Genomic DNA, 23,830 nt, shown 5'->3' with positions numbered 1-23,830 from the left:
TTTCAGTTCGATTGTCACTTTAATTTGCAGTCAGCTGCATGCACTGTAAACATGAGAATGTTAAAGGACTTTATTTCAATTTTTAAATACAAAAGTAACATACACTGAGGCGGGGGGGTCGTGGATCTGATTACAGTAAGAGTTGAGGGTGGCCGTGCAGTGTCACACCACAGGACCACCCCAGCAGTTCATTACAAAAATAAGCAGCTTGTTTGAGGATGGGTGGGAACGTCACATGTGAGGTGACACCAAAATAATGACAAATGTCACATGAATCCAGTTGTCAAGTTTGCCCTTTTTGGTAGGCACATTCCACCTTCTCCACACCTTCTGGGCAGCCCACCTGCCACCTGACCTGGCCCTCCCGCTCCCCCCTGTGACATCGGGTTTGAGCTGGCGGACTGTAACAGAAGAGATGAAGACACCCAGGAGTCTTCGAGTGTGACCGGGGGGGCTGACCGGGTGGAGGTCCATCTGGTCCTGGGATCGTCCCATTGTATGAAACTGGACTCGCCGTTTAGCCCTTTTCTGCTATCGTAGGCCTACCCAGAAATCGAGGATTCCAAATGTAAGCACTAAACGCATATGCAGAACCCCCCCCCCCCCTTTGACTGTTTGTTCTTTTGGGGACACAGCAGTCCCTTTATAAAGAGAGAGCGCGAGCGGGCAAGTGACAAGTATACACAAATATACACACGACAAGTCAGCGGTGCTGGCGGCCCCCTCAGTGTCCCTTTGGGTCTCCACTGCAGTAATGGAGGGCGGCCAGTTGGGCCCACGAGAGCTCAAAGTAACGTCCGCCCCAAGCCACGCGTGGTCCCCACCTGCTCATGTCGCCTTCCACAGACATTTGGTTTTCACCTGCATAGTCCGAGTGCTCTTAATGTCCAAAGAAACGGAGGAAGGAAAAAGAAGAAGAAGAAGCAGCCGCAGCAGCAGCAAGTCGTCTCTGCCGCCCACCGACTTGGCCAGCGTCTCTTGTGCAAAGATGCCTAAAACGAGAAGGGGCCCCGGAGCAGTAATCCATTATTGCTGATGGAGAGACCGGTGGTCTCCGGGGCATCTGGGTGGGTGGGCCGGCCGCCTCAGCTGCTCCGCCGTGAACTCCAATGGCGGTCCGAGGTACAAATGAAAGGCACTACGCACTCGACGTGGGGGTATGGAGACGCGCCGACCCCCTCACCAATATGGCACATCCGCTTCAGAGGGTCAAGGGTCAGGTGAGCCAAACGTCACACCGAGTCCCCCATCAGCGACAAACAATAAAAAATAATTTAAAATATCCGCAAAAAAAGAAAAAAAAAATATAAACAAAGGGGGGTTCCAGTCCACCGCAAGTCTCTGAGCGTCGCCTCGTACTCGAGTTCAGGACCCCGCTGAAGGGGGCAAGCGTGCGAGGCGGGAGAGAACCGGAGCAGCAGCATGACGCCGGGCCCGGGTTCAAAGCGGAGACTCCTCCCACTTCCAAGTCTCGGGTGCCATTTTGAAACAAAAAGTAAAAAGAAAACAAAAAAGCACAAAAAAAAAAAAGAGGAGGTTGGAATCTCGTAGCTGCCATCGAATTCGGTTTCGCCCTCCCCCGCCCAGCTAGGTCTTCTCCTCGCGCTCCGTCTTGCGCCTCGGGATGTTGCGCGGTTTGATCTTTAATGAGAGTTCCCAGAGGGCCTCCTCGGCGAGGTGGTCACTGAAGTCGTTGAAGAAGGACACGATGTCTTCGTTGTGCTTCAGTTCGTAACGCCTGTGGGACGACAACACCACCAAATTAACAAACAGCCCACCCAAACCAATCCCTGCACCCGCCAAGGTGGGCGGTACCAAGCGGATCTCATCCCAAACTCTCCCACCAATCACAGAGCAGCAATAAATGGTCCTAAACGACACCTAGTGGTAGTCACGGGCACTGCACTCCCAGAAGTAACCCTGGGGGGCTTTAGCAGGGCCCACCAGGCCATCAGACTCGCCTCTCGCGCTCATTCATTGGCCTCAACTCAAACGAGCCGCTCGCCTTTCCTCCTCAAGCACGACCCTGATTACCCAGAAGTCTTCACTTCAGACACGTGGGTTACGCCACAGCGTCTGCTGTTGTGTCCACCACTGGTCTCCATGGAGACCCGCTCTGTCAGAAACTTGGAGTGTAACCCAATCAGAAGTCAGCAATAAGCGACACCTCGTGGTAGTCATGGGAACTGCACTCATCAAGCTCTTCATCACACAAGTGACTCTGAAAATTGGGGGCTTAACAATCATGGGGAGCCAATCAGAACTCAGGGGTCCTGCAAGTGTTGGGGGGGTTTCTGAGCCCGTGTGACCTTATAACAGGTCCTCAATAACTACAACCGGTGGCTCTGACGTCACCTTGGGAGGGCCCCACTCTGGACCGCTGGCACTTTGTCCACCAGGACCACAGGGGTGGACAATGCAGTCACCAGGGTGTGGCTCTTCAACGTGGCATCAAGTGAAGCCCAAAATGCTGCAGGAGGGGTGAGGGTACCACGGTGCCCTGGATAACAGACCACCCAACAGGGAGACCCCTAGTCGTGTAGTGTACAGGGTCCAGAGTAGCTCAGGGGGCTCCACTGCGTACTGAATCATGTCGCAGAAATGTGACAATGACAAAAACAGCAGGGGGGCTTTCAGGAGGACGGGACACTGACAAAGGTGCAAACCCAACCATCTAATAAGACAAAGGAGATCATCGTAGGACCCACTGATGGTGAAGCCACCACCAAGTCCTGGCCTGGTGAGACCACCTCAACCGGTGGATCTCAGGTCTCAAGGGCATGCTGACTGGTACAAATATCTGAATAGGCACAGAGCTGCTCAATCCATTTGGTGACACAAGTACCCTCCCAGGGCACCTCCTTGCAAGGGGTGCCATGTCTCCAGACACAGAGGGGTATCGTTTATGAAATTCAGGGGGCATTCATTGTGGTCACCACCTGAGGCTCCACAGGGGCTTCAACCGGCACTGAGTGGACAATGACACCATATACTGTACCAATATACTGTGCCAGCGAGAGACGTCCTGTGTGGCACTCTTAACTGATCCTACCTGCCTAATTTATCCTAAATGGCACCAGTCGAGGTCTGAAGGCCCCCCGTGTCAGGAGTTCTCTGTGTGACGTCTCAGCCGTGAGGTCCGCACTACGCACTCAGGCAGGTCACCTCTGCCCAGCAAGGGTTACTTCTCACCCTTCAGGTTTACACAGAGGACGGAGGTGGCAAACTTCCAGAGTCCATGGATGTCAATGTTGGCCGTCCTGGAACGTCACACGGTCCACACATGAGATGTGCACCACCATTGCGATGCAGCAGTCGATTGGTGCGCCCCCAGAAGTCGTGCCACAGGTGACAGCACCCGAGACTGCGGGTACGTCACAGAGGAGCTAACTAGTGTGGCCCTCTAATATTAAACATCTGCCCTCCTGAGTTTGCCCCTCGCCTGCGATGGACGACGCTCTCCTTCTCTGCCCTCGTGGTCTGCCATGTCACCCACTGGCCAGCTCCAGGTGAAGAAGGCAGAGTGACGTCACCAAGGCCTCCGCTGATTGGCACTTCAGTGAAAACGGGGACTGGGGGGGTTTTCCTTCCATTTTGGTGGCCCAACTGGCTGCCTTGCTGAATCTCCACTGGCGCGTCCCCCCTAAACCACCAGCCAAACCCCCCAAGACTCACGTTTGCTGAAAGCGCCTCATGCTGTCCAAGATGTTGAACTGCTGCCACCGTTTGGAGAAGTTCACCTTCCCGTCAATGAAGTCGGGGTTCCCCAAGTGGACAAACGTCAAGTCCTGCAGGATGAGACCTCTGGGAGGAAAGAAAAGGCAACGTCACGGAAGAAAGAAAGAGGACGACAAAAAAAACAGCAAAGCAGAAAGAGAGGGGTGGGGGGGGACAGACGGCGAGTCGGCAGTGACGGGCCGAGGGGCATTTAAACAACTGGCGGGTCTGACTGGCGTCGAGATTTGAAAGGCGACATCAAGACGTCCAACTTATCTACTGGGAGAAGAGCAGAACCAAAAATCAAAATGAGTGGAAGGACGACGGACCACCTAGTCAAGTAAGCGCCACCGAGTTACACGGGACAACAGAAGCGTCACTACATTAGCGAGGGTCCTATGAGGAGGAGACCACCTGCTGCTGCCGTCTCCTGTGGTCCGACTTGTGGCTCCAACACGTCCCTCAGATGCTGGACTGGACGGAGGTCTGGGGGCCACGTAGGCCTCTTCATCACACTCCTCTAGCCCCTCGTGCAGTGTGGCTGGGTACTTCACCCTGCTGATGCCACTTCCATCAGGGCACTCCACTGTCATGAACGGGTGGTTCTGCTGTGCAATGAGGTTTTGGTAGGTGGCACACGTCAAATTAGCATCCACATGAATGCCGGACTCCAGGTTTCCCAACACTCCCACCACCAGCTTGTTGTCTTGCCACAGTGCATGCTGGTGCCATCTTGTCTCCTGGTACTCGGCCATCCACATGATGCCACAGAATATGGGATTCATCGGACCAGGTGACCACGTTCTACCGATGAAAGGTCCAGTTCTGATGCTCGCATGCCCATTGTTGGCACTTCCACCAGGGGTTGGCATGGGCACTCTGGTCTTTACAGACACAGTGGGGTTGACCGCACTGTGAGACGCGACATGACATGTTACTCCTGTGACCGTCATTAAAATGATCTGCGGCTTGTGCCACGGGAGCCCCTCCAGACAGGAAACCTCTCGCCTCTAAGCCAGTCGTGTGCCCACCCGCCCAGATCACATTGACTTTAACCGAGGCCACTTACGACACTCGAGGTCCACCTGGTGACACTGGTGTCGTTTTTCCAGGTCAGGTGAAGTGACTGCTGCAGGGTCACATGGTGTCAGTAGTGGGATTTGAAACCACAACCTCAGGGCTTACGAGTCCCCAATGTCGGCTGACCATCTCATGCGTGCCCGCTGTCAGCAGATAGTCGACATCCCTCACAGCGCCAGTGTGTGTGTGTGTGTGTGTCTGCGGTACTTCACACTGCAGTTCAACATCCAGAGGAGAATCCAACAAAACAACTGGCAATTCTCATGGAGCACCTCGACCACAGGGGGGCAGCACTGCCAGCTGCGTGATACCCTGGCTGGGCCCACCAAGTGACATCAGAGACACGTCGCTGGCAGTGGGGTGGCGCCAGTTGCCGAGGGAGTCCACATACGTACAGGAAATCTGGAAGGAACAACGACCTGAATGAGAACGCTTTGCCCGTTGGGTGGCGTCAGCTGCTTTCTCGTTCTTCTACCCTCCATCGACACCTTTCTGCACCGTGTGATCTTCACGGTTGAACTCGCGCTTGGCACTGCAGCCCCCAAACTCACAGGCGACGTCCTCCTAGGGGCCACTGGGCGCTCCACATTTAGAACATGTGACCAGACGCGGCGGTCACTAAATGTCCATGTACTTTTCTTTTGTTGTTCCACCGGGTGGCGCTCTGTATGAAGGGTCACAGCAGACTGGACCTTGTGAGGACCCTCAGGCCCGTCGCTCTGTGCAGTTGCCTGCTGGAGATGCTCTACTAGCCCCTGGTAGGCAGTGTGGCCTTCTACATGGTGGTCCTCAGGGGAAGCACCCCGAGTTCAGCACACAATGTCACAGGCAGGGCGGGCTCGGGACCCTCTGCAGGGGCAAATACTGAATGCCATTATGAACTGGCCATCCCCTCTGGGGGGCGCCTTTAGCCACAGGCTCCATGGTGTGAGAAACATCAGTTCTGGGGGTCTTCTCTCCTCCCTTGACTGCCCACCAGAAGACGCAGTTTTTCAGCGTTGAACTCCACGTGTGCCTCGCTGCTCAGTCAGTTCAATGTGCCACAGGTGGACCCCCATCAAGTTCTAGAAACATCTCGACCTTAAGCATCCGCATTGGACTTTGTGCTGACGGACTCTCTACGTTTATAAAGTGCTTTCCACAGCCACCACTGACATGTGGCATCCACCTGATGAGGTGACGCCAGCCATCTTGTGTCACCACGCATGAGCTGTTAGGGGGCTGGAGTGACCTGAGATACCCCCCTACCCAGAGAGTCAGCACCCCAGTTTGATGGCTCATGAGAAGGACGGCGCCACCTTTACAGCACTGGGGGGCTTTGGCATCCACACACAGACCCCCGGGTGAGCGCCCCCTGCAGGCCACAGCCACACCTCTTCCAGCAGCTTTTCCTAGATGGCCTCCTGTCCCAGCCCAGTACTGGCCGGGCCCGAGGAGGCTTCGCTTTGGGGCGGGGGGGGGCTGCTGATGTATTTGAATTTCCCCCTCAGGGTCAGTCGAGTTGATCGAATTGAATCCAAATGCAGGTATTAGCCAGAAGAAAGGCGCGCCATCTGAATACAATGGAAGGGTACCAACATTTATAGCCCCACCCAAACTGGCAAAGGCGGCGGCTCAACTCACAGGTACGGGATGCACGGCGGCTCCACCTCGGCCAGCGCCGCCCGGTAGGCACGGAATGAAGACGAGCTGTCGATGAGGGTGCAGTACTCCTCCAGGCCCTGCAAAGACAAGACGAGACGTCAGAGGGCACAGCGGGGCGGAGAGCTCGCCTCCCATTGGTCCGTCTGGATCACCCAGCCTGCCCTCTGTCTTTAACTGTGTTGTGACACGACTGGTGACGGTCACTATGTCCTGAACAAACACAAGGGAGTCTCTGAGTGACGGTCAAGCGGGGGGGCCGAAGCCGCATTTTGAAGCCTTATTGCTTCCAATTCCAAAATAAGGCAAGCCCCCCCCCCCCCCCCAAGGAACGTTAAAGGAGTCCCAAAAGGACTTGGCCTTGGCAACTGCTGCCATTTTATTTATGGCGCTGCCAGCTTGGCGTTCACATTTTGTTTTTGCTCGACATGCCTGCCCACACCAAGCTCTATGCTGCTTATCGCCCCGATTTGTCTTGTCGTGGCCTGTAATGACGGACAGACGCGCGCCCGACACATGGCAGGATCTTTTCCCCCCCGAGATGGCGTTTACTCTTCGCCCGCCACACTATTTTATGAATCCTCCAGAAGGAGACCCCCAGTGAGGGGCAGCGCGGTGCAAGAGCACAGAAGAGAAGGCCGTCTGGACCGCTGCGTCCGTGAACAACAGACCAGGAATTTCTTAAATTTATAAAAGAAAGAAAGAAAAAGAAAGAAAGAAAGACAAAGTGTCACCGTAGAGCACAATTTCAAAAACGAGTCAAACACGTCGAGTTTTTTCCATAAAGAAAACGTCTTCCATGTAACAGAATCCCGTAAACAGCCAAACGTCACCATAAACTCACAGCAGCAGGACGGCTCTGTCGAGTGTCACCGCTGTACTGCTGCTGATTTAGCACACGTCCTTCAAGTGACAGCCCGATGTCACAATCAGGTTTCTTTGTGCCCTTCCTGATCGGGTAGGTGTCGTTGACTGCCACCGCACAAGGCTTAGTGACACTCATGGCTGCTGCATTGTGAACAGAGTGCAGGGGACCAATGTCACTTTGCTGGCAACTTCTGTGCACCGCGGTGAAGCTTCACAGGACTGAATGTGCTGGTGGTCGGTTCTGTGTGTGCCCACCCCGTGTTGTCACATCGTCAGCGCTGTCATCTGATTGGTCACTTTGTTCTTAAACTGCTTTCCCTTTTACACGCCTTTGTGTTTGGCTGAAGGCTCCACCCACTCATGAATATTGATGAGTTACCTTTCTGTGGCAAAATATTGCAGCATTTTATTTTATCCACTAGATGGCAGCACAATGTGGTGTTAGATAGATAGATAGATAGATAGATACTTTATTAATCCCAATGGAAAATTCACATGTTAGGGCTTCAGAGTGTAAAGCGGACCACCAAACGTCACCCTGACGCCGAGTCCCACTCTGAGCTTAATGCTAAAGGGCTGTGAAGAAAGACGTTCAGCTTGAAAACACCCGACATGTCCTTTAAGTAAAGCAGTGGGCTACAGATGGACCAGGAGGGGAACAAACAGGACAGAAGGAAAGCCACAAAGACCCTCCCATATTGGTGTCGTGTCCCCCTTTGTCTGTGTGAAGCGTTTCTCTCTTCTCGACGACTGCACCTGCCACTCAGCCTGCCTACAGGTTTGTGTTATTCTGTATGAGCCCGAGACCACCGATATTTGGTAAGCCAAAGGTCAGACGTGCAGGACAGGGGGATTGTGAGCTCTTAGGCTGTAAATGATGGCAGCGAGCCCAGTCAGACAGACATGACGGACAGAGAGGGGTCCGACAGACACCCCCTCAGCTGAGAAACATCGATAGAGCAGTGAAATGACAGGAGCCCGGGGAGGACTGGAATAAATGGAAGAGATGCCCCTGGCAGGGAGTCTGCATGTGCGCCATACAATAACTTGGGATTCTGCTGCCCGTCCCGAGACCCCAAGGGGGCCGCCCACGCCAGTCTGCTCCTGCACACTTCACTGACGGCCAATTGATTTTTCAGGCCAGGCTGCGAGCGTCTCCTGCAGGACCATCAGACGTCCCGACACGCGAGGTCACCCTAATCTGCTCTTTAAGGGATTCCGGACCCACTTCGCACGTCACACCGGACAAGGCAGACAAAGCCCAACCGTCACCCGCCATGTGGCTTTCACGAGTGACAAACTACCCACCTCGGAGGTCTGCTTCTGCCATTCGAGCCTGCGGATGGGCGCCGAGTCCAAGGCGGACAGTATGGCCAAGTAGGAGTTGAAATTGTTGAGCTTCCGTAAGTGCTAGAAACAGAGAGACACACAGGTGACAAGTCGTCCAGGGGACAGCCAGCGTGCGTCGGGCGTCCCGTCAGCCCCTCCCTCACCTTCATGATCTTGATGAACTTGAGTAACAGCTTCTCTCTGTCCTGGGCCTTCTCCTGCTGAATGATAATCGAGCGGACCCTGGGGGGCACAAAGCGGCAGAGCACAGCAGTCACTCCTTGGAGGTCAATGAAACATTTCGTATTTTGAGTGAAACTTCAACAGGACAAACAGTAAAAGGTCTTTCTGCTTTTCTTGACCAAGGTGCCACCTGATTTTGTCACAACGATGTCACCAGGATCCCAGGACTGGACTTCTGGACACGTAGGATGAGCTACTAAATGGCAAAATAGGCTCAAACGTTTTAATTGGGTGGCGACTGCTGCCACAGTCCGGTGGTCAAGCGTACAGCGAGAGGCGCCCTTACCAGTAGGACATGTTATTAAAGTGCTCCGTGAACTGCGTCAGATTGGGACTCTTCTCTTCGTTTTGCTCCTTAGCCCAAAGTAAGACCTCCGGAATCTGCCAGGAACAACACAAAGCAGCAGCGGTGAGTTCAGGCACAGCGGACCCCCGATGTCCGCTCTCATTGACCCCAAAACTCCCAGTCGTTCCTCGTCGTCCCGATTCTAATCGAATATCGAAAAATCATTTTTATTTGGGACGACAGCCCACCCCCGCCCCCAGTGTGCCCGCTGCCTACTGCCCCTGACGCACGCCACCTCCTCGTCATTTCTCTTGCCTAACCTCATAAGCCCCCATCACTCGTCCACTAAGGACTTCTCTCTCATAAATGTTGAGATGAACTTGGGTGGCGCGATATTTAAACATCAGCCCAGGATTTGTCACCGACTGTCATAGCGGCCCAGTCCCGTTACGAGACATCAACTAACAAAACAATCAGAGATGAACCCGTGTCATTGGGCAAAGGTTACACGTAATGGGAGGAGCCTGCATGACCCCGCCCCATGCTAATGAAGCTCATACCTCGATCTTGTAGAAGAGCTCTGCGTCCAGCAAGGTCAGCTGATCTGCGATCTCGTGGCTTCGGAAGTCGTGTAGCGTGCCAGGCCTGCAACACAAAACTAGGAGGTCACTTTTGGTTTCCCCCAAGCCGGCCAGGCTTCAGATGTGCCAACCTTGGGGTCCTACTCACCGGGGCGGGCGACACCTCGTGCCGACAGGGGCTTCAGGGAGTTGGTGTACCTCAGCTGCTTCTTCTGATCCATTTTATCCAGGATGTTCTCCGCAGGACCCTGGCGAGACTCAGCTCACCGTTACACAGCAGCTGGAAGACCAGCGTCATGAGCAGTCGCAGGATGCCATCGGTCAGTTCCACCAAGCTGGGGACAGGGGGCACCAGAGAGAACGGCGTCACTAGGAGCTCCGTGTCCCTTTGGGACTTGGTGACGTAGGCTAAACGTCAGCCACTCTGGAGACACATGGACCCCCCAACATGATTATATGGAGGACAAGCAATAAGGAGAAGACTTGGAAAGCCACCGACGTGACACAAACAAAGAAGACAGAGCAGCAAAAGAAGACGACGACTCACCAGAGCTCATCGACGACTCGGACGAGCACAAAGAACGTGTTCTTACTGACGCGCTTCTTGAAGGTGTCTGAGCTGTGGCAGAACTTGGTGTATGTGCAGTGGAGTTAAGGACCCCAAAGGAGCTTAGCTGTGCCAGGGGTGGGATGCCAGCAGAACCACCCTGAGGACAGAAGAAAGCAAGCCTGCCCATCCCAGGAGGTTTCTAAAGACCCCAACTCCCTACTGTACCACCTTCACACAAAGAAACACGGAAGCAAAACCCACCCGCCTCTGTCCTGCTTACTGTTGGCACGCGGTCACACGTCTTCACCGATGCCATCCTCAGATGGGCACACAGGTCATGCCCTCCATGCACAACCCTGATCTGGAGCGACACTTGGCACCACCCATCAATGAACGCGTGCAGTAGGTGCTCAGCTAATGAAGCACAGGGGGCTCCACGAGTTCCTACTTTGCTGGCGGCCGATTTGAACAGAGCAGGAACACGAATACTGGCGCGGACCACCGCAGCATCCAGGAGTTTGTCATTTTCTGAATACTCCCATTTACTCTCCAGAGAGGTTTGGAGGTCCGAGCACAGGGTCAGCTATTTGTACAGCGAGCGCCCCTGCAGGTTAAGGGTCTCGCTCAAGATGGAGTAGAGGACCCCTTCTGTCACTGCAACCTAATCAGAGCCACCACCCTGCCTACAATGAAACTGACGCCAACCAAGAGAGCCTCGAGACCCAAGGACTTCTCCACGGCCCCCCCTGCGCCCGCTCCACACACATCACCGTCCACATCATCAAGGGGACCCCCTGGTGCTGTCGCTCTGCGTGGGCTCCTTTCATAGCAGCCTGCTGCCTTCAAAGGCTACACTTGAGTTAGTTTGGTGTGGAGGGGCCTGGAGGTCAAGAAGAACGAGAAGATGAGAAGATGGCCGTTACACCCAAGCGCAGGACCACTGTACTCACAAGGCCAGGGCTTCTTCAACTTCTTTTTTCCCCTCACAACCCAATCTTGTCCTTCTTAGTGTCTCTGAGACTCAGGCCATGACGGGCGTCCCCCTCGGTGAATGGTCTCCAACAATCACACCACGTCAATCACTGAAGCAACTCACGGCAAACCATCACGAGACACTTCGCCAAAGCGTACGCGACCCAATGGCGCCAACCTGCCATTGATAAGAAACGCTGTCACCTCGTCCTTCACCAACGCTCTGTGACAAATCACTCAGATGCTGGGGACTTCAACCAGGAACAAACTCGCACCAGCATGTGACACATTCTGTTTGTGGACACACCGCTCAGTCCCAAATGTGAACCTGTGGCACAACATCGCGTGCCCACCTACCAGCCTGCTATCAGATGGCTTCTTACCCACAGCCAGACGTTTGTGTTTTGTTATAACATTTATGTCAGTGATGACCGAGTCATCTAACTAATACACAATACAACGCCTCTCAGGCCTGTCTATCCATGTGATCCTGCCAACTACGCCAAAATGTCTCCCTCTGATATAGTGCCTTTCACTTCTCTCTGACTGTCTTATCAGTACAGTCTCCCCTCAGGGATTAAGGAACACCAAACTCTCCATTCGTCCCTCCGTGTGCCTTTCTTCCTAACTCTCCATCCACAAACCGTACGCCCCACCACTGCTCCGGACCAGCTACTCTCCAGGACCACTTGGACAAGATGAGCCGTTTATTCCCACCCTACTAATGGCGTCCTGAAGCAGGGAGGGTCCGGCTGGCACAACAGGAACTGCAGCCTGCAAAATAGGGGACTTGAAAAGAAGAGTGACGGGGTTGTGAAATGAGGCGTGATTGGCCATTCAGGCGGGACGACCCCCCTACACCCCAGCCCAAACACCTTGCTGCATGGGGTGTGGCACAGGGGGGCAGCTGTGAAGAGTGAGGCGGCGCCATCTTCCTCTTCATCAATAGTCCAAAGTACTCACAGGTTTGGAGGATGGCACCAGTGCTTGTGGTCAACCAATCAGCACAGTTCATGGCCCAGGCTCCACCCCTCCACAGTTCCTGGTTGAATGAAAAGAACAAATGCTGGAGGAGGAGCCAAAAAAAAAAAAAAAAGGTTCAGGACCCCCCAAATGTCTCTTGTGGTGGGCCTGCTGCTGGACAAGAGTCTATGAGAAGTCCCTGAAAAACGTTGCAGTGGTGGGCAAGTGCCAATAGACCACCACCACCACCACGCCAAGGTGCTACTTCTTTATGATGTCACTTTGAGCACACGTGGTACCCTGGGGGTTCTCTGGATTATCAATCTGGAGTTGTTTTGATGAAAATCAAGATGGCAGATTTAAATTTTCCAGATGAAAGCTGTAGGGGGGTCATGACTTTACTGTATTGGGGGGGGTCATGACTTTACTGTATTGGGGGGGTCATGACTTCTTTTTTTTTTTTTTTTGGACCACTATTTCATTGAAAGTCTCCATCATCTGCCGTTTTCCTAACCAAATGTAAAAGCGCACTTTAGTTGTCGGCCGGGGTCTCCACCCGATACGCACCCAGAGGCTCTCTTTGGCACAGCTTGCTAACAGACAGATGTACAGTAGGTGACAACTGGGTCACTGATCCTTCTGGCCACTTTGGGGCACTTGGAGCCCGGGCACCACTGGGTACTTTGAGCTCATTACTCTCTAAAATACGAATATTAAGTAAAGAACTTCACGCTCCACAAGGTCACCGACAGACGACGAGTACCACGGCACCCCAGTGGACTGGCACTTGAAGACAGACTGGTGGGCACGGCGTGTTTCATGAGGATTCCCTAGCTGAGGCATCACAACAAACTAAAAGGATATCGCTGGTGCAACTTCAGAATCAGCTCCTCGGGCGTAATGAACGTCCGGTAAGTTGTGAGGAAGGCTTCACAGTACAGCACCAGGTCTGGAGAGACAACGGGACAAAGAAACACGAGAAATGAGTCCTCAAACACGTCCAGTGTGACCAACGGCGAGGTGAGGTGAGCTGTACATACCTTTACGGTCCGTCTGGGTGGCGTGGACCAGCAGGATGTCTCCTGACCCGGCGCGCACATCCGGCCCGTCGTCGTTCTGAAAAAGAGGAGCCATTGGCAGCAGGTTAGAGCTGTGGGGCACCCGGATGGACAGACAGACAGACCCTCGTCTCCGAGTGACCCAAGGGGCTTGCAAAGCGAACCATCAGACCTTGCCACCACACTCACAGAAGGACTAAGGTGCCATCGGGACTGGCAGGCAGTCAAGTGGGGCCACCAAGCACCGCTAACTCAAACTCCACTCCTGGTGGGCTGCCATGACTGCTGGCACATTTATGTTCAATAGAAGGCCCAGAGTGTCTTTTGGCCTTGGACCCCCAGAGGCTTCTTCGCTCCAATTTTTATTTTGCTATTCAGTCCTTTGTAACAACAAGCCAAACTCGGCACTTTGAGACCCCGAGGCCGTGGCGGCCATTCAGGTTTTGTTAGTCACCTCCTGCTTTAGCGTAATCCTTGCCATGATCTCCTTGTGATCGGTGAGGGACAACTCGTCTACTTCTTCATCGCTCTGCCCAGAGTCCATGGACGTCTGCCTCCGAGTGCTGGAAGAGAGGAGATAAACGCAGAGGCCATGAGTGGCGCCGCAACGTCACAGCAGCAGACCCCCACGCCCGCCACAAGCTCTCTTGTATATAGCGCCTTACAACACAGTCTGCTCTGCGGGCAGCCATCAGGAATGCCACTCACCTGTCGTGCTCGGCGCCTTCCTTGTGGTTGGTCAAGGACTTTGATGGAGCAGAGTCATGAAGACCATCGTCGGTGAGTGCGGTGGGCTCCTGAAACCCAAACAGAGGCGATTAACTCTCAGCAAAGCACAAAGACACGACATACAGAGGTGGGCATCCTGCTGCCGCCATCCCAGCCAGTTTGGTCACCGCCATTCAACGAGGGAATGAAGGGTCACTGCGAGTGTGGGCGGGGCCTCCCTGTGATGAGGGCGTGGCTTTGCATCACCCAATCCCCTTTTGAGGGGTAGACGATGCACGACTTACCAGCTGGTCCGCACTAAGCACAGTTTTCAGTTCCTTCAAAGCTTTGACATTGTAAGACAGCAAAGACACGGGGGCGAGCCAGCGCGGTGGGCAACAGCGGGGCATCTCAGTTTATAAACACACAGCATGGCATTCTGAGGCTCCCAAGGGGCCGCACTCCTGCAGGAGCAGTCATGGTGCCCAAGGACACCCAGCTGGGCTTAGTGGGCTCAGGTAGGGCCCAGCAGGTATCAGTCAAGTTCATGCGGGTATCTGCGCCCTACTGGAGTGCAGTTGGGATGTTGGTGCCCACAAGCTAAATACGAGAATAGGAGTCTCGGGGGGCCGTGAACATCGTGACGGAGGGTCAGAAGGACAGCAAGGGACGCAGACACAGCAGGTGCAACATGCCAAACGAAGTCAACATCTGGGCTCGCAGGCGTGTGACAAACACCGTAAATACACACACAGTGCATTCCAACAGGTGGCGCACCAAACAGGTGAACACTCAATATGCCCGATCTGAACCAATTCCAGTCAACTCACTGCTGTCTTAACTTCCATCCGTCCATTTTCCAACCCGCTGAATCCTAACATACAGGGTCACTGGGGTCTGCTGGAGCCAATCCCTGCCAACACAGGGTGCAAGGCAGGAAACAAACCCCGGGCAGGGTGCCAGCCCACCGCAGGACACACACACACACAAGGGCCAATTTAGAATCGCCAATGCACCTCACCTGCATGTTTTTGGACTGTGGGAGGAAACCCACACAGACACGGGGAGAACATGCAAACTCCACGCAGGGAAGCGAACCCGGGTCTCCTTACTGCGAGGCAGCAGCGCTGCCACTGCGCCACCGTGCCGCCTCTGTCTTAATTTCAAAGTCTACATTTTTTTTTTTATTTCTAAAATTTCACCACCGTCAATGCACATAACTAGCTGGCTCACATGCATTACACAATGCATTCTAACAGACGGCACACCCAACATGTTAATGCTGAGTAGGCCTGACTTCGTTCAAACTTGCAAGTTAAACCAATCGCCACAAACACTCTGGCATCTGATTCAAAGTCTGACATTTAAATTCTACTTTTTAAATGTATTTTTTTTTTTTTACTTATAATTTCTTGCTGGTGTTAATTTTGCTCTTGTCTACAGTCACACACACACTCTGTCTGGCCCACATGCATTACTTGATTCATTCCATACGTGTTGGTAACGCTGAACATGCCCAATTCTGTCCAAACTCAGGAGCTGAAAAATTGGAATTTTACATTTTTACTTTTTTAATTTATAATTTTGAAGCCACCCTAAGGTCTAATTTAACTAGCGTCTATACAAAGAGGCCCCTGTGCATTACACAATGCTTTCCAACAGATGGCGCATGGCACACGTTAACGCTCAATACGCTCGTCCAGTCCCTCGTGTTGGTTCAGCGGACTTCACTGGCTGCCGTTAATTCGTCTTCTGGTAAGACAACAATGGGGGGGCAGCAGGCGAGCCGTGAGTGACACGAATGGCCGCGTCGAGGGTGACGTCACGATTAGCCCGCGGAGGACTCGTGTCACACTAGCTGGCCTGCTGGAGCCGCACAAACACGCCGTCCTGCTGTCGAGGAGCGTCCGCCCCACTCAGACACACACTGGTCGGCTACAACGGTTTCGGGGTTCAAGTCGGGACAATCTGTTGCCTGCGTGTTCCGTTTCATCGTCCTGCGGCATAACCCGGTGAGGCTTGAGCTTCAGGTGCGGAGTTTCTGCTGGAGGATATTCTGGTGAAATTCACAATTGAGGGGTCTTACAGAGCACCCCCCAGGTTTTAGTGGAGGTCTGATGTTCCTCCTGTGGGCCCCGCCAGTTTGAATTTTCACGCTCCGTGTCCCTTTTCCCAATTAGTAAGTTTCAACGTCTTTTTTGATTTTTCTTTGCTCAGGCCTGATCTGCGCCGTCATGGTGAGGGTCGCCGTGTGGTGGGCTGGCTGTGTTCAGTCAGCAGAGTCGGATTATCAATAAACTTCAGTCAGCTGTTTGAGTGAGGAGCTGAGGGGGCAATGCGGGCAGGCGGGCGGGCAGTTTTACAACTTCAACATAAAAAGCAGCGATTTAAAGACGGCGTCCTCGGCTTATTCTGGTTTGCTTTACTTCTAAGGATCTGAAGCCATTCTTTGTGACAGACAAAAATAGGGGATACCAGGATGGGGGGGCCAACACTTTTCCACAGCCCTTACACACCTGCTACAGGGTATAAAATAAAGGAAGCAGGTCTGGGGTGAAAAGTCCGACAAACAGGGGTGTCAGAATGGGCTCAGAAAAGACCCCTAAAGGGCAGCGCTGAGTGCATGCAAGGGTTAAATGAAAAGCATTGGCTGCAGGCCCCGCCCCCTACCACCAAGCCCCACCTCTTCTCCTCTCCCTGCCATCTCAGTGAAAACGACCAGGTGTAAGCCCCACCCCTAGACCCCGCCTCCTCTAGGCCCGCTGCCCCATCGTCGCTCCTCAAGTCGGCCATTTTGAGTTCTGGACTCTTACAGGTGAGATTTGGTAGAACTGCCACCTCTGGACATCACCCGTCAACATAACGAGATAGTGAAGTGGAATCAAAATGGCGGCAACTCTGTACACTGCATGGTGGGTACCAAGTGAAAGGCACTATAGAATCAGACAGCGGGGCGGACAGTCGAGGCTCACTTTGTAATGACTGGGCGCCAGTGTGGCCAACTGATGAGGTCGCTGAAATGTATGCCAACCAAACGCTGCTGCCAAATTAAACACCACGGGCACACCAGCTCATCGGCAGTTTTCAGCAAACTGCTTGCTGCTGTCTACTCTTCAAACCGTGGCAGTGAGACCACCATCACGGGAGCTCTCGTGGGCATGAGCCCATGCGAGGTGGGCGCCTCTCAGGACCACCACCACCCTTCTGCTGCCACCATGCACCGTCATGCAGTATCCACCCCCCACCCCCTCAGTAAGCCCCCCGACCAGCAGCATGCCATGCAATGCCAGCTACTTACTCCTTTGGAGTGAGGAAGCTCTCCGTTGGCTTGACTGGCCGAATACAGATTGACGTATTCACCCTCGCCGCCTTCGTCCGTAGCGCTCTCGCTCTACAGGAGACAGGAGATGACAGCACATGTGACAGGGGTGGGACAACACAGACGCTGTCCGCCAGAGGGCACCTCCGCCCGCACAAACTCAGTAGGGGCACAAAAAGTCTGCCTGTCATTCCTTGGCAGTAAATCCTTAATCCCACCAAACAATCAGTCCGCGTATCCCACCCAAACTGGGCCCGTCCTTTACTGAGGGGGTCTTCACACCTTCTCATTTGTCCAGGGGTGCTCTCTCACTAGCGCCACACAGAGTTTAGTCAGAGCATTGCTCGATTTGCAGTGTCACCGGACACTTGCTTGGCCTGGGATGGACCGGCGTCCCACCTTGGGATTCATGCCTGCCTTGCATCCAATGCTGCTGGGAAAAGCTCCATCTCTCCGTAACCCTGAACTGGACCAACTGGGTCGGAGAACATTCGGTTAGGCTACTTTGACGGCGAGTGAAATGCAAACCCCTGAGCGTGGGTAAGGCACTATATAAATAAACCGTCACCTGTGCTTCACATTTAATGGCGTCTTCTAAGCGTCTGTCCACTGCCAGGCACTCAAGTTTACTCACAAACCAACCACATTTTTATATAGCGCCCCTTCACAGTTAATAACTGGGTCAGTGCCATCCAGATAGCGCCCACCAGACCAGAGCAATCCATCTTGGAACACTAGACACTTGGGAAGGCTGTTGGGCTCTGAAATCCGCTCAAGTTGTGTTTGGTATGGCACCTTGGCACAGCTGACCCCCGACCACATGCTTTCTTCATTATTTCCTGTTTATTAAATTTCTCAGACTGGGTGACCCAGTGGGTCCGAGGCAGAAACTGAACTGGCAGCCACGGGAAGAAGAGCAGCCAGGACCTGGGCTCTCACCCTCCATCCCATTAAGTGGTTCAGGACCCATGCCCGCTTTCACACAGCCTTCAGGAGTTCCATCTCAAATTTAACAGGTGCCAATGCCACTGGAAATGCCCGACCACATCACACATCATTCATAAAAGGATTCACAGTAAAGGCCCGAGTTCACCTCTGTGTTGGTGTGGGACCAGGACTGCCAAGGTGGTGCCCAGGTGCCCTAGGGGTGTTGGGGCTCAAAGTCTGCCAACCTCCACACTTCCAAGCACTCGTCCAGCGGCACAGGTGAGGCGCTATATAAAGTGACCCCCGCCCAGAAGGGCCTCCCTGGGGACCAGAGGCCACGCCCCTGACATCAGCCGATTGGCCGGCGAGGACTGACACCACCAGGTCCACGCCTAGAGGTGGGCAGACGACTGGGAACTGGGAAGAGACAGACAGGAGGAAAGATGGAGTGGGAGACGCAAAGTCCTGAGAGAAGGGGCAGAAAACCGACTTGTACTGGCAGAGGGACAAAGAGACCATGAGAGGCACACGGACACAAACGCGCCCACATGGCACGCTGGCACCAGACCCCCAAAACAGAACCCTGAGAGCTCTGGACAAAGACCACTAAATAATCCTCAGCTCACTGCTGCCCCCTATTGGACACTTTGGAGATGTTTTGTGACCGGCCATCTCAACTTGTCCCCTTCACCTTTGTGTCCCCCCAGTGGAAATAATGGCCATCTTTTCACCCCCCCCCCCCATTTCTCCTAAGAAACTCTTGGTGGGTGCTCAATGGCGCCCCCTGCCCTCCAGTTCCTCTGTGGAATGCCTGCCCATCACAACCCCAATGGTCTTTTCTGGAAATCTCAGCCCTGCCAATCCACAGGGTGAGCCTGACCTCGTTACCTTGTAGTTTCATATAGCGCCTTTCAATTGAGAGCATCACCTCACAGTGCTGTGCGTGCCCTGGTGGGTGGACAGACCACCCCAAGATGCACATAGCAAGGCGTCGCTGTTATTTTATATAGCGTCTTTATGGGTGGGCTGCACTCAGGCTCTCTGTGGTCCGTGTCTCTGCCCGACTCTCTTGAGGGGCTCAGACTTGGGCCAATGGACTAACACTGAAGCCCTAAAGCCACTCGGGATTCTAAGCGTGGAGAGGGTCCTGTTGCGTTATGGTGGGCTCGCCCGCTCACTCCCTCAGCCTCTGCTGCGCTCGCCCCTCCTCCTACAATGTCACAGCACGACCCCTCCAGCCACTGAGTCGGCTTGAACCCAGGTCACCAAATCTGAGCTTTTTAAACTGTGGTTGTGCCCACCTCTGCATCTCTCAGGCTCTGCTGCACTCGCCGGCACCACCAACCTGGAGCAAAGTGACGGCACCGTCTGTCTCTGCTCAGGAATTCACTTGGACAGACTGAAGAATAAAAGGCACTATATAAAAGGAGCAGGTACAAATGTCACTTTATAAGACCAATGGGCATAAGACAGACGGGCATCCGACAAGACAAATGGCACTATATAATATTTAGGCGGGGGTAAATGGTGCAATGATAGACAAATGAGAAGGGGGCTGTGAAAGACAATCAGGTGTGAGAGATGCTATATAGCATGATGACGATGATGATGGTGATGAAGATGATACAACTTTACATGAGGTGTGCTGATTTGTGTTTCCTATTGGATAAACTGAACTTCAGTATTTATGTCATGGCACCCGAGGGGGACGCAGGTAAGAATGTCACTGACAGTACGACTACTGCTACTAATATCTACCTATCTGTTATAGATAGATAGATAGATAGATAGATAGATACTTTATTAATCCCGATGGGAAATTCACATATGTTATAAAGCGCCCCTCTGCCTACCATATGGTGTGTATCTGTTGATTATATAGTGCCCTTCATATCTGCCAGTCACACAGACTGTGTGCCCATCTACTGTGTATCTCGTACATGAAGTGCCTTTCATATCCATCTGTATGTAAAACAGAAGTTCATCTTGGCGCCAGAGAGTGGCAACGTGTTGCACGCAGGTAAGAACTTCATTGTACTCTGCATGTGTGACACGAGGACTACTTCTCAGTTATATAGCGCCTTCCAAGCCATCATCCACCCTTCCATCCATTTTCCAAACCCACTTAACCTGAGCAGCGACAAAGGGAAGCTGGAGCCCAACCCAGCAAGCACCGGACACAAGGCAGGAACGATCCCTGGACGGGACGTCGGTCCATCACAAGGTGAACACACACACACACACACACACACACAATTTAGTGATGCCAGTCCTCCCAACTTGCATGTCCTTGGACTGTGGGACAAAAGCCACCCAGACACACGGGGACAGCTGATCTCTTATCTGTCTGCCTGTCTGTCCCCTCTGTCTGTCATAGAGTGCCCTCCGCCTTTCTACATTATCTGTTACACAGTCCCTGTATTATCATATATAGTGCCTTTCTGTCTATCACCCATCCATCGATTATAAAGTGCTTTACTATCCACTATAGGTGGTGTCTTTCTAGGTTATATAGTGCCTTTCTGTCCTATAGTGCGATCTTATCAAATGTAAAAATACATTGGCATCACATGGCACATCAGTCAGACACTGTGCTCTGTGGACTCGACTGTTGGCCTGCTGCCGTACTCTTCATCTCTTATAACGCGCCTTTCACGTAGAGCGTGTCACTCTATCATACAGTGCCTCACTCTTATATAGTGTCTTTATTTAATTATTATATACTGCCTTTTACATCTTCCTCATAAAACATAACAATACACGTCTGATGGCACCACACACTGGCAAAGAGGAGTTTCACTGTCCTCTGCACACTTGGCAGTAAGACCGCTAGGTGGCACACCACATCAGATGCTCTCGTGCCTTTTTATTTGATTCGTTTCTGTCACTTCTGTCTGTGCTGTCACTTTCACAAATCAAACCTCTGCTCCAGGGTGAGGGTCTCCACTCCGACTGGACGCTGCCTCAAGGGGGCTTTCACCTAAATGACAAGATGGAAGCAAAGCACAGCAGACACTAACCCTGGTGGCCCATTCAAAACTGGGATGGGACACGTGTGACAGACCTGGGCACCAGAGCAAGATCAAAGGGACTGCACATACGTCACCATCTCGACCAACAATCCCAAAAGAGTGACAGCAAGTGGGTGCCATTGTGGTGCTGGCATGGCTGCTTCAACAAATGCCCCGCCAACACCTCCCCAATTTAAAATCCATGCCAGTCCCTCACAGGGGTCTGTTCCATACATTTGGGACTCTTACCTGGGTTGGCAGAGCCATGCCAAGCAGATGCAAGTGCTAATTACACAAGTGTCTCTACAAACCCAGAAACTGGCACCCCCCCTCCCCTCCTGCTGACCACACTGGCACACACAAGCCACCAGGCACTGCCAAGCCACACCACCCCACACCATGAGAACTCACCAGGGGAGCGGTGAAGGAGCTGTGGCGGCTCAGGAAGGAGTTAGAGACGGACATGCTGAGAGCAGAGTGGGCATCCTCTGTCAGGACAGCAGCTTGGGATGTCTGAGCGGGACACGACAGAGAGGTGGAGGAGGAAGAAGAGGAGGATGAAGCAGTATAGGAGGCCTGCAGGGCACAGCGGGCACAAAGAAAGAGAAAGAGAGAAAACAAAAAGATGAAAATAAAAAAAGAGTCAAGAGCAAGGAGAAGTTCAGTTCAGTGGAAATGGCCAAGCAGAAGAACAGAAGATTAAAGGCAGAAACGTCGGACACTAGAGGGCGACATTGTCAATGTTACCGTCAGTAACGGCGTTCAGACTCCAGGGGGCGACACTGCTGCTAGGCCTCGCCTGCTCTGTTTGCTCATCGCCAAGAAGCCAATTCTGAGCAATAGACACCCAGGGAGAGGACCATGTTGGTCAGGCTGGCTGGGCACCTTGGCACAATTCAAATGGAGGGAATACCAGCCTCCCTGGGGGAAACCTGGAAATGGCAGCGATGATGACGATGATGCTGTTGTGCACTCACAGAGGTTCTCTCTACTGTCCACAATGCAGCAGCTCATATTCTCTTGTAACTGGCGAAGCTCGTGAAGGTTCATGGAGGACCTCATTCACCGTCTTGTGCGTCTTACTGCCCGTCGTATATTTTGAGGATTTGCGTTGGTGCGCCTTTGGAGTCTTTTCATATTGTCTTGTATTTGGTCAATCCGCTTACAATTTAATTTTATTCTGCACCGCCCCCCCAAGTCGTGTTTTGGTGGTCATTTTCATGCTCACAGATCATATGTAGATTTTCTTATTTGAAGGTAATTTAAGTTACTTGAGATATTTCTGCATCTTCTTCAATGGTATTTTTGTAATCACGGGCGCCGCCATCTTGTGGCTAAATAAATAAATGACCTGCTTGACGATATTACAGGTGACACGGAGCACTCCCTGATCATCCGAGTTTACGGAGAAGATGACCAAGAGATTAACGTGCGTTCGTCAAGTTTGTCCTCCTGGCACGACAACTGTGGGCCGTGAAGATCAACGACCACTTAGGGTTGTGTTTGTGTTTTGGCGACGGTGCGCCAGTGAGATTTTCAAATGAGAACTACAACTAAAAATATTGTTTTTCATTTTACAAGAATGAGAACTGAAATTAAGGCAAACAGAGAAACTAAAACTAAATAAAAATAAAAATAAGTGATATGTAAATGAACTCAAACGAGAATGAAAACTGAGCAAAAACGAAAAAACAGCAATAGCATCGTCGTTCAGTGCGGTTCAGTCGTTTGTGGGACCCCCTGAGTGTTCAGTTACGTCGGGCTGTTCTCGTACCCCGGGCTCACTTATAGTCACGTGGCATAACTTCCGTAAAGGACCGGCGTTTGTTTGTTGAGCACATTTGGCTCGTCGGGTTGATGATGGCGAGTTCTGCACAGATGTCTGCAGGTAGAAAGCAGGAACGTAACGTGTGGAAATACTTTAATGACAGCGCAGACGATAATAAAAGCAAATGTCACGGGTGAGAAGAAGAAGAAGAAGAAGAAGAAGAAGGAGAGTCTGGGAGATTCAGTGGAGGACCAGCTGGATCAGAACTTAGTGGAGGTCCAGGATTGCACTTCATCATGAAGTCAACATAAAAAGGAACAACAACTAATAAAGAGAACACAAAATAAAAAGACGCGCCCACTGCTCTGGGCTTTGTAAATGTGACTTTTGTAGGATTCCAATAATTCCGATTATTTTTATTGTCACAATCGCTGAACTGGCACATTTCCTGTTCAAATACGGGTGAGAAACGTGAAGTGCGGCAGCGACGAGACTCACCTCACCTCTCCTCACACACTGACGGGTTGATGCCAGTGATTGGCCTGTCGCTGTCTCTCTGTACGTCGCCAGTCTAAGGTCTGCAGACACGTTTATTATACACTCCGACTGTCCACAGTCCGGCTGATATCTTTAATGAATGTGTCTGACATATTTAGTCTCGGCGATCGCACATAAAAACCGCAGTGAGAAGGCACAGGGAGAGTGAGGCAGACAATACCGTGGCGTCCTGAAGGGGGCGCTGTGAGCCCAACAGGCTGACACAGACACGCCAATAAGTTAGCGACATCACAAAGTCACGCGCACTGCGGC

The 23,830-nt window shown here is 52.6% G+C and overlaps 1 protein-coding gene across 1 annotated transcript in view; it reads right to left on the bottom strand.

Annotated features, from left to right (window-relative positions):
* The window catches only part of LOC114657318 (rap guanine nucleotide exchange factor 1-like), a 102,774-nt gene continuing 78,944 nt past the window's right edge, over positions 1-23,830 (bottom strand). Inside the window, 16 exon segments of the mRNA XM_051931587.1 lie at positions 1-1,738; positions 3,676-3,804; positions 6,421-6,518; positions 8,614-8,715; positions 8,799-8,877; positions 9,164-9,258; positions 9,724-9,821; positions 9,908-9,982; positions 9,985-10,079; positions 10,292-10,384; positions 13,094-13,178; positions 13,270-13,345; positions 13,742-13,850; positions 13,996-14,084; positions 17,294-17,386; positions 21,664-21,828. Of these exon segments, the coding sequence (XP_051787547.1) occupies positions 1,588-1,738; positions 3,676-3,804; positions 6,421-6,518; positions 8,614-8,715; positions 8,799-8,877; positions 9,164-9,258; positions 9,724-9,821; positions 9,908-9,982; positions 9,985-10,079; positions 10,292-10,384; positions 13,094-13,178; positions 13,270-13,345; positions 13,742-13,850; positions 13,996-14,084; positions 17,294-17,386; positions 21,664-21,828 (1,632 nt within the window). The 3' untranslated portion in view covers positions 1-1,587.

Source organism: Erpetoichthys calabaricus, chromosome 9 (assembly GCF_900747795.2).
Source record: "Erpetoichthys calabaricus chromosome 9, fErpCal1.3, whole genome shotgun sequence".
Lineage (NCBI taxonomy): Eukaryota > Metazoa > Chordata > Cladistia > Polypteriformes > Polypteridae > Erpetoichthys > Erpetoichthys calabaricus.
The sequence above is the reverse complement of the archived record's forward strand: the minus strand, read 5'-3'. Positions and strand labels throughout refer to the sequence as shown.